The following is a 13,882-nucleotide window of genomic DNA, read 5'->3' on the forward strand; positions in this document are numbered from 1 at the left end:
GGGAGGTGGATCTTGCAATGAGCTGAGATCATGCCACCGCACTCCAGCCTGGGCGACAGAGCGAGACTCTGTCTCAAAACAAAACAAAACAAAAAAACTTACTTATTTGCCACAAAAACGCTATCAGGTGAGCATCTTTATCATTTCCATTGTACAGATGGGGAAACAGGCTTCGGGGTGGGGGCGTAGCCACTTACTTCCCTACCAGCAAGTGTTTCTTTTTTTTTTTTTTTTTTTTTGAGACAGAGTCTCGCTCTGTCGCCCAGGCTGGAGTGCAGTGGCCGGATCTCAGCTCACTGCAAGCTCCGCCTCCCGGGTTTACGCCATTCTCCTGCCTCAGCCTCCCGAGTAGCTGGGACTACAGGCGCCCACCACCTCGCCCGGCTAGTTTTTTGTATTTTTTAGTAGAGATGGGGTTTCACTGGGTTAGCCAGGATCGTCTCGATCTCCTGACCTTGTGATCCGCCCATCTCGGCCTCCCAAAGTGCTGGGATTACAGGCTTGAGCCACCGTGCCCGGCCTAAGCAAGTGGTTTTGAACCCAGACCCTCTCACACTACCTAAACCACACCAGGACAACCTCTGCCCCTCTCCACCAAAATCCAAGAGGTCAAGTGGATGTTGGAGGTGGCGTGGGCCCAGGGAAGTCTCTGACCTCTGCCCCAGCAACAAGGTCAGCATGCAGGGAGGGCTGTGTGTTTGCTGTTTGCTGCTTGCAATGTTTGCCCATTTTAGGGATGGGAACAGGCTGAAGGTTGTTCAGGCTGGACTTCAGAGGCAGCACACAAACAGCTGCTATGGGAACTGAGGGGTTGGAAGGGGGCAGGGTGAGCCCAGAAACTCCTGTGTGCCTCTGAGCCTGCAGCTCTGTTCTCTAAGTCACCAAACCCCCAAACCACTCTCATCTCTTTCTCTCCATCCTTGGGTCCTGGCCCTGGTCTGAATCCCATTCCCTCATCCCCCAAATCCCTGCACCCTCCTCCCTGCTAATCTTCTGGTGTCACTAGCCACTCCCCTCCTGGCTGGATACTCTGGGTGATGGTAGGGAAGGCTGGGGTAAAAAAGAGTTTGAAATGTCCCTCCTAATGCATGTTGAAAAATTGAATTATAATTCACATTCCATAAAATTTATCCTTTTATTTATTTATTTTTTTGAGATGGAGTCTCACTCTGTTGCCCAGGCTGGAGTGCAGTGGGGGAATCTAGGCTCACTGTAGCCTCCACCCCACAGGTTCAAGAAATTCTCGTGCCTCAGCCTCCCAAGTAGCTGAGACTCCAGGCAACTGCCACCACGCCTGGCTAATTTCTTAATTAATTTTTTTTTTTTTTTTTTGAGATGGAGTTTCGCTCTTGTTGCCCAGGCTGGAGTACCATGGTGTGATCTCGACTCACCGCAACCTCTGCCTCCTGGGTTCAAGCAATTCTCCTGCGTCAGCCTTTGGAGTAGCTGGGATTACAGGTGTGTGCCACCATGCCTGTATAATTTTTTGTATTTTTAATAGAGATGGGGTTTCTCCATGTTGGTCAGGCTGGTCTCAAACTCCTAGCCTCAGGTGATCTCCCCAATTCAGCCTCCAAAAGTGCTGGGGTTACAGACATGAGCCACCGTGTCCGGCTACATTTACCCTTTGAAAATGTACAGTTCAATGGTTTTTCCTATATTGGAAAGGTTGCACAGTCATCACCAGTATCTAATTCAGAACATGGCTCACTGCAGCCTCAACCTCCCTGATTCAAAGCCATCCTCCTACCTCAGCCTCCCGCATGGCTGGAACCCCAAGGTGTCCACCACCATGCCCAGCAAATTTTTTTTTTTTTCTTTTTTTTTTTTTTTAAGGACGGATGGGGTCTTGCTATTGCCCAGGCTGGTCTTGAACTCCTGAGCTGAAGCAATCCTCCCACCTTGGCCTCTCAAAGTGTTAGGATTACAGGCGTGTGCCACCACATCTGGCAGCGGATGATTTTGGAAGAGAACTGGAGGAAGTGAGGAGGGAGCCAGGCAGGCTTGAACCTGGGAGGCAGAGGTTGCAGTGGGCTGAGATGGTGCCACTGCACTCCAGCCTGGGCAACAGAGTGAGACTCTGTCTCAAAAAACAAAAAATCTGACTTGAGTTCTAACAGGCTGCTGAGAGAGAAGAGAGGAGAGTATAGGAGTTTGGAGAGTTGATTTTGGGGGAGAAGGGGATGCATTAACCCCAGAGAGTAATATTTATACATTTATTTATTATCTTTCTTCTCTTTTTGGTAGAGACGGTGTCTCACCATGTTACCCAGGCTGGTCTCGAACTCCTGGCCTCAAGTGATCCTCCCACCTCAGCCTTCCAAAGCGCTGGGATTACAGGCATAAGCCACCATGCCCAGCTTCAGGATTTCCTTTTATGTTTTGAGATGGAGTCTTGCTCTGATGTCCAGGCTGAAGTGCAGTGGCATGATCTCTGCTTACTGCAGCCTCCACCTCCTGTGTTCATGCAATTCTCATGCCTCAGCCTACCGAGTAGCTGGGATTACAGGCGCCGGCCACTAAACCTTGCTAATTTTTGTATTTTTAGCAGAGACGGGGTTTCACCATGTTGGCCAGAATGGTCTCCAACTCCTGGCCTCGAGTGATCCTCCCGCCTTGGGATCCCAAAGTGCTGGGATTACAGGTGTGAGCCACCGAGCCTGGCTTCAGGAGTTCCTTTTTTTTTTTTTTTTTTTTTGAGTTGGAGTTTTCCTGTTGTTGCCCAGGCTGGAGTGCAACAGTGCAATCTCCACTCACTGCAACCTCTGCCTCCTGGGTTCAAGTGATTCTCCTACCTCAGCCTCTCGAGTAGCTGGGTTTACAGGCACCCGCCACCACGCCTGGCTAATTTTTTTTGTACTTTTAGTAGAGACGGAGTTTCATCATGTTGGCCAGGATGGTCTCCAACTCCTGGCCTCAAGTGATCTGCCCGCCTCGGCCTCCCAAAGTGCTGGGATTACAAGCATGAGCCACCGAGCCCAGCCTCAGGGTTTCCTTTTTAAGGCTGCGTTACATTCCATTGCATGTATAGACCACATTTCCTTGACCCGTTCATCTGTTGATAAACATTTAGGTTGTTTCCATATCTTGGGTACTGAGCAGAGCTGCAGTGGACATAGGAGGGTGGGTATCTCTTCAAGGTCCTGATTTTAATTCTTTTGAATAAATACCCGGAAGTGGGATTGCTGGATCGTTTGGGAGTTCTATCTTTAATGTTTTGAGGAAACCCCATACTGTTTTCCACAGTGGCTGCGGTGTTTGATGTTCCAACCAGGATTGTAGGAGTTCCTTATATATTTTGATTTTTTTTTTTTTTTTTTTTTTTGAGATGGAGTCCCACTCTGTCGTCCAGGCTGGAGGGTAGTGGTGCAATCTTGGCTCACTGCAACCTTCGACTTCTGGGTTCAAGGGATTCTCTTGCCTCAGCCTCCCGAGCAGCTATGATTACAGGCATGTACTACCCCACCTGGCTAATATTTTTGTATTTTTAGTAGAGACAGGGTTTCACCATGTTAGCCAGGCAGGTCTCGAACTCTTGACTTCAGGAGATCGGCCTGCCTCAGCCTCCCAAAGTGTTGGGATTACAGGTGTGAGCCACTTCGCCTGGCCTGAATATTAATCCCTTATTAGATATGTGGCTTACAAATATTTTTCTTATGAAATCTTAAGTTGGGCGCGGTGGCTCACACCTGTATTCCTGGCACTTTGAGAAGCCAAGGCGGGTGGATCACTTAAGGCCAGGAGTTTGAGACCAGCCTGGCTAACATGGCAAAATTCCGTTTCTACTAAAAATACAAAAAAATTAGCTGGGCATGGTGGCATATGCCTATAATCCCAGCTACTCAGGAGGCTGAGGCAGGAGAATCCCTTGAACTCAGGTGGTGGAGTTTGCAAGGCTGCAGTGAGTGGAGATCATGCAAGTGCACTCAAGCCTGGGTGACAGGGCCAGACTTCGTCTCAAAAAAAAAAAAAAAAAATATATATATATATATATATATATAAATTACAAAGGGTTCATAGGGTTGTTTCTCATGTGTATGTGGTTTAATTTGCCATAAGAGCTGGGCACAGTGGCTCACGCCTGTAATCCTAATACTTTGGGAGGCCAAGACAGGAGGATTGCTTAAGCCCAGGAGTTGGAGACCAGCCTGGCCAACCTGATGAAACCCTGTCTCTACTAAAAATACAAAAATTAGCTGGGTGTGGTGGCACACGCCTGTAATCCCAGCTACTTGGGAGGCTGAGGCAGGAGAATTCCTTGAACCTGGGAGGTGGAGGCACCGTACTCCATCCTGGGGGACAGAGTGAGAGTCTGCCTCAAAACAAAAACAAAAACAAAAAAACCCTCAGCCCCTCATCTCGGGTAGACCACACCAGGAAAGTGTAGCATAGTGACATTGTCAGGCTGAGGGTTCAATCAAGTTCCAGTTCTCCACTTCCTGGCTGTGTGACCTTATACAAGTAGCCTCACCTCTCTGGGCCTCAATGCCCTTATGGGATTAATAAGGCCCAGTTTGCAAGGTTCTTAGGAAGATTCTTTCGAGACCACGGAGTTAAAACATCCTCAGCACAGGGCAAGGAGATGGGGCATTGGAGGACTTGTCAGGAGTCCCTAAGGTTCAGCTCCTGCCCTCTCCCGCAGCCCCTACCCTCTCTGGAAGCCCCTACCCTCTCCCGCAGCCCCTTCCCCAGAGTAAAGAAGCACTCAGGAGAGAATTTTCTATAGGCTTTTTATTGGTGGCACCTGGGGCCACATGGAGGGCGTCCTCAGCACAGGTGCTGGGGTGCGGGAAATTTCAGAGCCCCCTCCTGGGATGTCACCCTTCAGGTGCTCATGAGTTAATCTTGAGTTTCTCCTTCACTTTCCGAAATGTCTCTGAAAACCAGTCCCTGTGGGGAGGGATAAGGAAGGGGGTCACTGTGTGCAGCTCCCTCCCAGGCTGTCCAAATTCTACCTGCTACCTGACTCCCACCTCTTCCCCTTCCTGAATCTCCATCCTCACTGTATATGGGATTAGGAGGTCCACTGGGCTGGGTGGGCCAACTTCTGTGCTTCAGTTTTGCAGATGGACCGGAGCACGATGAAGTCTAAACACTTTACCCTTAGTTGGGCATCATGGCTCACGCCTGTAATCCCAGCACTTTGGGAGGCCAAGGCAGGCAGATCACTTGAGGTCAGGAGTTCGAGACCAGCCTGGGCAACATGGTGAAATCTCGTCTTTACTAAAAATACAAAAAATACCATGCGTGGTGTTGCACACCTGTAGTTCCAGGTACTTATGAGGCTGAGGTAGGAGAATTGCCTGAACCCGGGAGGTGGAGGTTGCAGTGAGACCAGATCGCACCACTGTACTCCAGCCTGGGCAACAGAGCAAGACTCCATCTCGAAAAATAAAAGATAAGACCGGGCACGTGGCTCACACCTGTAATTCCAGCACTTTGGGAGGCTGAGGTGGGCAGATCAAGAGGTCAGGAGATTGAGACCATCCTGGCTAACATGGCGAAACCCCATCTCTACTAAAAATACAAAAAATTAGCCGGCATGGTGGCGGACGCCTGTAGTCCCAGCTACTTGGGAGGCTGAGGCAGGAGAATGGCATGAACCCAGGAGGCGGAGCTTACAGTGAGCCGAGATCGCGCCACTGCACTCCAGCCTGGGCAACAAAGCAAGACTCCATCTCAAAAAAAAAAAAAAATTTAAAATAAAATAAAATAAAATAAAAATAAGAAATGCTTCACCCTGGCCTGGCTTTCAAGGCCTGTCATCTCTCGCTACCAACCCCTTCTTTTTTTTTTGAGATACAGTTTCGCAGACTAGAGTGCAATGGCGCTGTCTTGGCTCACTGCAACCTCTGCCTCCCAGGTTCAAGCGATTCTCCTGCCTCAGACTCCTGAGTAGCTAGGACTATAGGTGCCTTGGCATCACACCCAGCTAATTTTTGTATTTTTAGTACAGAAAGGGTTTCATTATATTGAGCAGGCTAGTCTCGAACTCCTGACCTCAAGATCCGCCTGCTCGGCCTCCCATAGTGCTAGGATTACTAGCGTGAGCCACTGTGCCAGGAGTTTTGTTTTTTTTTTTTTGAGACAGAGTCTCGCCTTGTCACCCAGGCTGGAGTGCAGTGGCACGATCTCAGCTCACTGCAACCTCCGCCTCCCGGGTTCAAGTGATTCTCCTGCCTTCGACTCCCGAGTAGCTAGGACTACAGGCACGCACCACCACGCCTGGCTAATTTTGTATTTTTAGTAGAGACGGGGTTTCTCCATGATAGTCAGGATGGTCTTGAACTCCCGACCTCAGGTGATCTGTTTGCCTTGGCCTCCCAAAGTGCTGGGATTACAGGGGTGAGGCACTGTGCCTGGCCTCCAAACAATCTTTCTAAGTTTAGGCCTGGCTGGATGTTTTGATTCCTTCCTTTTTCTTTTCTTTTCTTTTCTTTTATTTCCTTCTTTCTTTTTTTTTTTTTTTTTGTTGTTGTTGTTGTTGTTGTTGTTGTTGAGACAGGGTCACATTCTGTTACCCAGGCTGGAATGCAGTGGCACAAACATGGCGCACTGCAGCCTCAATCTTCTGGGCTCAAGGGTTCCTCTTGCCTCAGCCTCCCAAGTAGCTGGGACTACAGGCGTGGGCCACCATGCCCAGCTAATTTTTTTTGTATTTCTAGTAGAGACGAGGTTCTCGCACTCCTGACCTCAAGTGATCCACCCACCTCGGCCTTCCAAAGTGCTGGGATTACAGGTGTGAGTCACCGTGCTCCGCACATTCTTCACTGTTTTATTCCCCACGCTGAAACAGTTTCCAACACTTAGCAGATGCTCAATAAATATTTTTTAAGGAATGAATGACTCTCTAACTTGCCAAAGGGAGCAAGGGTGGGTTTGATGATGTACTGAGCATCTACATGTACCAGACACCCTGTAGGCCCTCTCCTTTACTTCCCCGCAGAACCACCAGTTTATAGGAGAGGAAACTGAGGCTGACAGTAATGACCCTCTGTCAAGATCATACAGGAAGTAAGGGGTGCTACGTCAGCCTGGGGACGCAGGTCTGGCCAAGCTTGGATCCTTCATTTTCATTATCTCACAACACCATCTTTTTTTTTTTTTCTTTTTTTTTTTTTTTCTTTTTTTTTTTTTGAGACGGAGTCTTGCTCTGTCGCCCGGGCTGGAGTGCAGTGGCCGGATCTCAGCTCACTGCAAGCTCTGCCTCCCGGGTTTACGCCATTCTCCTGCCTCAGCCTCCCGAGTAGCGGGGACTACAGGCGCCCGCCACCTCGCCCGGCTAGTTTTTTGTGTTTTTAGTAGAGACGGGGTTTCACCGTGTTAGCCAGGATGGTCTCGATCTCCTGACCTCGTGATCCGCCCATCTCGGCCTCCCAAAGTGCTGGGATTACAGGCTTGAGCCACCGCGCCCGGCCTTTTTTTTTTTTCTAATAGAGACAGGATCTTACCACGTTGGTCAGGCTGGTCTCGAACCTCTGGGCTCAAGCAATCCTCCCATCTCGGCCTCCCATAGTGCTAGGATTACAGGTGTGAGCCACTGTACCTGGGCAAGACCATCTTTTTTTTTTGAGACAGAGTCTCATTCTGTCACCCAGGCCCGAGTTCAGTGGCGCAATGTCAGCTCACTGTAACCCCCGCCTTCCTGGTTCAAGCAGTTCCCCTGACTCAGCCTCCTGACTAGCTGGGATTACAGTCGCACGCCACCACGCCTGGCTAATTTTTTTGTATTCTTAGTAGAGACAGGGTTTCACCATATTGGCCAGACTGGTCTCGAACTCCTGACCTCAGGCAATCCACCCACCTCGGCCTCCCAAAGTGCTGGGATTACAAGCATGAGCCACGGTGCCCAGCCCAAGACCATCTTTTAAAATGTGGCCTGGATGAGAGTCAGGGAAACTGTCCCTGAAGTCTAAGCACCCTGAGATCTAGCTGTGTGACCAGAGGGACGTTGTGAGCCTCTCTGGGACTTGTTTTTTTTTCTCAATCTGTTCATCTTGGACCATCCTCCAGGGCTCCACCCAAAAACACACCCCAGCCCTCCTGTGCCCTGGGAAGGGTTCTAACCGTGTCTTGGCAGGAAGTTCACTCTGTTTGATGCGGTTGATCACTTCCCAAGCCTTGTCCTCCAGGGTATTTCCAAACTCCTTCAGCTTATCCAAGGCGCTGGAGACATCCGGGGCCCCCTGGGCTGGGGCTGGGCCTGCCAGGAATATGGGCAGGGGTTCAACATTTTTCCTTTTTTTTTTTTTTTTTTTTTTCTGAGACGGAGTCTTGCTCTGTAGCCCAAGCTAGAGTGCAGTGGTATAATCTCGGCTCACTGCAACCACCACCTTCTGGGTTCAAGCAGTTCTCCTGCCTCAGCCTCCCAAGTAGCTGGGATTACAGGTGAGTGCATCCATACCCGGCTAATTTTTTGTATTTTTAGTACAGACGGAGTTTCACCATGTGGGCCAGGCTGGTTTCGAACTCCTGACCTCAAGTGATCTGCCCGCCTCGGCCTTCCAAAGTGCTGGGGTTACAGGCGTGAGCCACCCTGCCCTGCCAAAAATTTGTTATTGGAACCCCCTTAGGATGGGATCCCGGGATGGATAAGGAGATCTTTGGGGATCATGTGGTTAGAATGGGGAGGATACTGGAGTGACCTAGTGGGGCTCAAGCCGCTGGGAGTTGCCTTACTCAGCACCGACCCCTCCCGGAGCCCCCCATCCCGCTTACCCACTTTCAAGGCTGTAGAAACAGGACAGCCAATCCCAGAGGTGTGGGCGTCAATACGTCATCGGTTGCTAGGGCTCTCCTGGGCAGATTTGGCGCCTGCCGAACTGAGCCTGGGCGAACCTGGAGACCCACCCGACCACAATGGGGCAACCACGACGCAGAAGGGGCCCCAGAGCTCTCAGAAGTCCTCTAAGCCGGGACCCCCGGCCTGTAGCCACCTTCACTCTTCCAAAAGTCCAACTCCGCAATTCTCCCATCCCACTTTTACCTTCCAAGACCATCGACAGAACCACCACCAGGACCGGGAGCGACAGGAAGAGCCTCATGGCGGGGCCGGAGGGGCACTCTGGAGGCAGAGGGAGGGGTGCAGGGGATCAGTGGCACCGTCTTCCCTCCCTCCTTCCCACGATCCCCTCATCTCCTTTTTTTGAGTTCTTGCAGAGTGGAGGCTGGTGTCCCTCCCAAGCACTAAGCACCAACCTGAATCCTTCCTGGAGGGCTGGTGTGGGAGGTCCCGGCCCGCAGGACCTTTATCAGGCTGGGGAGGGGGCGGGGCAGGTTGATGTTGATCTCCCTCCTCCTGAGCCTGCCTCCCTGTGTCCACCCACGTTTTTCTCCTCTGTCCCTGGCCCGTGGGCGTTAGGGTCAGGTGGGGTCCCGGGCACTTCCCTTAGCCCCAAAGCCCCTTACGGTTCAGAACTCTCACCTCCCAATCTTCCTGACTCTGGGGGGGTCCTCAGATTACTATCGTCCCTTTCCCTACTCAGAGGACAGCCTCGTTCTGTCCCTGTGGACATCTGCCCTCAGGGGCCTTCTAGTAATAACCCTGTAATCTCATCCGCCCCTCATTCACACCATGTCCCTAGACTACCTCTTTCCCACACTTCCCCTCTCTTAGCAAGCCTCCTCAGCCCCATCAAGTTTTCCTTTATGTTGCTGGGGTCTCAGTTGGCCCTGCACTCCTACCCTGCGTGCCACCTCCAATTTCTTTCAGACCAGCCCTTGAAGCACCTCAGACCACCCTGATACTCTCTGGACTCTTAAGTTGATGGTTCTCAGTCTCCCTTTTTTGTGAGGGGGTCACCTTAGCTGGAGGACACTGTAAAAACCTCACCTGCATTAGCCAGGTGTGGTGGCTCATGCCTGTAATCCCAGCGCTCTGGGAAGCTGAGGGAGGATCACTTGAGCCCAGGAGTTCGAGACCAGCCTGGGCAATATAGGGAAACCTCATCTCTACAAAAAAATTCAAAAATTAGCTGGGTGTGGTGGCGCATGCCTGTAGTCCCAGCTACTCAAGAGGCTGAGGTAGGAAGATTGCTTGAGCCCAGGAGTTGGAGGCTGCAGTGAGCTGTGATTGTGCCACTGCACTCCAGCCTGGTGGGCCAGAGTGAGACCCCATCTCAAAAAATTAAAACCCTCAGCTGAAAAGTTCTGAGTGTACGCCCCTTCCTCCCTTCCACCGGGACTCACCCCCTTTGTCTGACTACCTCCCCCCAACACTGCATCTGCTCTTATTCACCCTCCAAGGCCCCTCCTGGCACCAAGCCTGCTTCCCCCCATCACCACATCCGTCCCCCAAGGCTGGAGTCCAATTCCTTCCCCACCAGCTGCCTTTGACCGCCAGTGACCCTGGCAGCTGGTGGGGAGGGTGTCCTCGGCCCAGCCTCAGACTCTAGGTTGGCTGGCCTTGTGCCCCCACAACCACGTGTCAGCCTGGCGGTAGGGGGATGGTTGTGAAAAGGACGGCATAGACAAGACCCTGGCAGGATTGCAACATCCCTCTGGCCGGTTCAGAGCTTCCAGTCCCTGTCAGCCCCAGGGGCCCCCCTACTTCCACAACTGAGCCCAACATTCCCCAAACATCCACCCAGATGTCTGCTTCCCTGACCCCACAAGAATGGAATAACAGTGCTCCTGTTTTCCAACCTCATCCTCTCCTCTGCTATAGGAGTTTCTGTTGTATAGATGGGGAAACTGTCACCCAACCAAGAACATCCAGTAGGGCTCAGCGAGGGGCAAAGATGGGGGCTACTGGCTGGTTGCAGTGGGTTCATGCCTGTAATCCCAGAACTTTGGGAGGCCGAGGTGGGCGGAACACTTGAGGTCAGGAGTTGGAGACCCGCCTGGCCAACATGGTGAAACTCCGTCTCTACCAAAAATTCAAAAGTTATTCAGGCATGGTGGTGTGCACTTGTGGTCCCAGCTACTCAGGAGGCTGAGGCAGGAGAGTCGCTTGAACCCATGAGGTGGAGGTCCCAGTGAGCCGAGATTGTGCCACTGCACTCTAGCTTGGGTGACAGAGTGAGACTCTGTCTCAAAAACATAAAAAATAAAAAAAGGGGCTCTTTGTCCTTCTCCTTCCCAGGCTCCAAGATGTCTCTCTGGATTGTTGCTGGATCAGCTCCTGTCCCATATGACTCCCTGCCAGCCTTTGTTCTGGAACCTCCTTCCCATCCTTGTATCACCTCTGGATCTGACTGGGGATGTGGTGAGATAGGGCGCCCTGTCTGCTTAGACGTCTTCATAGGTCGGCTGGTCGTGGTGGCTCACACCTGTAATCCGACCACTTTGGAAAGCTGAGGCAGGAGTGTCTGCTTGAGCCCAGGAGTTTGAGACCAGCCTGGGCAACATAGTAAGACCCCATCTCTACAAAAAATGTTAAAATATAGCCGGGCGTGGTGGCTCACGCCTGTAATCCCAGTGCTTTGGGAGGCCGAGGCGGGTGGATCACCTGAGGTCAGGAGTTGGAGATCAATCCGACCAACATGGTGAAAGCCCGTCTCCAGTAAAAATACAAAAATTAGCCTCGTGTGGTGGTGTGCGCCTGTAATTCCAGCTACTCGGGAGGCTGAGGCAGGAGAATTTCTTGAACCTGGGTGTTGGAGGTTGTGGTCAGTCGAGATGATGCCACTGCACTCCAGCCTGGGCGACAGAGCAAGACTCTGTCTCAAAAAAAAAAAAAAAAAAAAAAAGAAAAAATTAGCCAGGTATGGTGGTGGGTGCCTGTGGCCCCAGCTACTCAGGAGGTTGAGGCAGGAGGGTCACTTGAGTTGGAGGCTGCACTGATCTATGATCGTGCTACTGCACTCCAGCATGGCCGACTGAGCAAGGCACTGTCTCAAAAAAAAAAAAAAAAATTCTTATAGGTGAGAACTCAAGGTTCGACTCTTCAGGTGGCAGATATGACTGACACTGATCCCCTCATTGACATCTGGGGAAACCGAGGCTCTGAGAGGCTGCTGCTCCAGCCCCTGGACATATAGTGAATCAGCAGCAGGCTCAGTGGACCAGGACCCCTGCCTGTGAGCACACTGACCCTTTCCCTCCTCACTCAGCCCTGGTGAGTCATCTCCAGGGGAGGGGAACTCCCTCCTCGTGGGTGATCAGAGCAGCACCAGGGAAAGCACCGAGTTCAGGGCGTGCAGGAGCCAAGGCGGGCAGAGGGACATGCAGACATTGCAGCTGGCCCAGGAGATACAAGCTCAAGTCCTGGCCTGTCCCCCGTTGGTGGGAACCCTCCTCCCCGTCTCTGAGAACTGAGGGGGTGGGAGGGGAGGAGAGTGCCGGCGGCTCCTAGGCTTCCATCCAAGCTTCCCCTCTCTGAGCGCCAGCTCTCATCTCAGCATGGGCCTGGTGCAGACTTCGACAAAGGAGCCGCTCCCTTCTCTTCCCAGCCTGGACTCAGTACCCAGTAGGCTTGTTGGGAAACACAAGGGGTGGACATCACAACTGGAGGAAAGGATAGAGAATGAGGGATGGTCCGGGTGAGGTGGTTCATGCCTGTAACCTCAGCACTTTGGGAGGGTGATGCAGGCAGATTACTTGAGGTCAGGAGTTCGAGACCTGCCTGGCCAACGTGGTGAAGCTTTGTCTCTACCAAAATCCCAGCTACTCTGGAGGCTGAGGCAGGAGGATCTCTTGAATCCGGGAAGTGGAGGTTGCGGTGAACCAAGATCACACCACTGCATTGCAGGCTGGGCAACAGAGCGAGACTCTGTCTCAAAAAAAAAAAAAAAAAAAAAAAAAAAAGGGAATGAGGTTTGGGCAGGGAAGCCCAGTTCACAGCGGGTGAAGGGACAGCTAGCTCAGAGGAAACTGGAGAAGGAGAGGGCTCAAACCAAACCGAGCGTTGGAGCGAGAAACCCAGATGAAGGGAGTTGGGGGTAGAAACAAGCAGGCCAGGGAGAGAGAAACTGTAGGAGGAAGAGATAAAAGATAGAGGTGGAGGAAAACAGGAAGCCAGAGTCTCCTAAGGAGAACAGGGAGACAGAGGGGCGGGGCTGGGTGAGGGGTGGGAAGGAGGCAGATATCAGATAAGACTGGAGGAGAGGAGGGAGAACCATGACAGCAGAAAAAAAGAAAAATGGCTTCATAATAAAGGCACCAATCTCAGGTCATTTGGAGTTGCAACTCTGAGGAACAGGTATTAGGTTGGGCAGGCCGGGCACGGTGCCTCACGCCTGGAATCCTAGCACTTTGGGAAGCCAGTGGGGGAGGATCGATTGAGTCCAGGAGTTTGAGATCAGCCTGGGCAACATAGTAAGACCTTGTCTCTATAAATAATAATAATAATAATAAGCGGGGTGTAATGGTGCTAGCCAGTAGTCTCAGCTACTCAGGAGGCCACGGTGGGAGTATCACTTGAGCCCAGGAGTTCCACATCAGCCTGGGCAACAAAGCCAGACCCCATCTCCACAAACACACACACACACACCCCACAAATTAATCCTGGTGGTGTGCGCCTGTAGTCTCAGCTACTGGAGAGGCTGAGGTGGGAGGATCACTTATCACTTGAGTCCAGGAGGTGGAGGCTACAGTGAGCTGTGATGGCGGGTGACAGGGTGAGACCTTGTCCCCCCCAAAAAAAAGAAAGAGGGGCAGAGGCCAGGCACAGTGGCTCAGGCCTGTAATCTCAGCCCTTTGGGAGGCCAGTGGGTGGGTCACTTGGTCAGGAGTTTGAGACCAGCCTGGCCAACATGGTGAAAGCTTGTCTCTACTAAAAATACAAAAATTAGCTGGATGTGGTGGCATGAGCCTGTAATCCTAGCTATTGAGGCAGGAGAATCGCTTGAACCCAAGAGGCAGAGGTTGCAGTGAGCCAAGATCACACCACTGCACTCCAGCCTGGGTGACAGAGCCAGACTCCATCTTAAAACAAACAAAA

At 51.7% G+C, this 13,882-nt stretch overlaps 1 protein-coding gene across 1 annotated transcript; it reads right to left on the bottom strand.

Annotated features, from left to right (window-relative positions):
* Positions 1-4,713: 4,713 nt before the first annotated feature.
* Positions 4,714-9,309, bottom strand: APOC1 (apolipoprotein C1). Its single transcript, XM_037996214.2, has 4 exons — positions 9,199-9,309; positions 8,987-9,064; positions 8,068-8,203; positions 4,714-4,890 (listed from the first exon to the last, which is right to left on the bottom strand). The coding sequence occupies exons 2-4, from the start codon at positions 9,042-9,044 to the stop codon at positions 4,833-4,835; spliced, it is 252 nt and encodes an 83-aa protein (XP_037852142.1). The 5' UTR covers positions 9,045-9,064; positions 9,199-9,309; the 3' UTR covers positions 4,714-4,832.
* Between the last annotated feature and the right edge of the window lie 4,573 nt (positions 9,310-13,882).

This window comes from Chlorocebus sabaeus, chromosome 6 (genome assembly GCF_047675955.1).
Source record: "Chlorocebus sabaeus isolate Y175 chromosome 6, mChlSab1.0.hap1, whole genome shotgun sequence".
Taxonomy (NCBI): Eukaryota; Metazoa; Chordata; class Mammalia; order Primates; family Cercopithecidae; genus Chlorocebus; species Chlorocebus sabaeus.

What these genes read in the sequence shown, in the direction of transcription:
- APOC1 (XM_037996214.2), bottom strand. Translation starts at nt 9,044, where the DNA reads ATGAGGCTCTTCCTGTCGCTCCCGGTCCTGGTGGTGGTTCTGTCGATG. An exon ending in TCTGTCGATGGTCTTGGAAG is followed by an intron (nt 8,204 to 8,986) that starts GTAAAAGTGGGA and finishes TATTCCTGGCAG; the next exon opens with GCCCAGCCCCAGCCCAGGGG. An exon ending in GAACTTCCTGCCAAGACACG is followed by an intron (nt 4,891 to 8,067) that starts GTTAGAACCCTT and finishes CCCTCCCCACAG; the next exon opens with GGACTGGTTTTCAGAGACAT.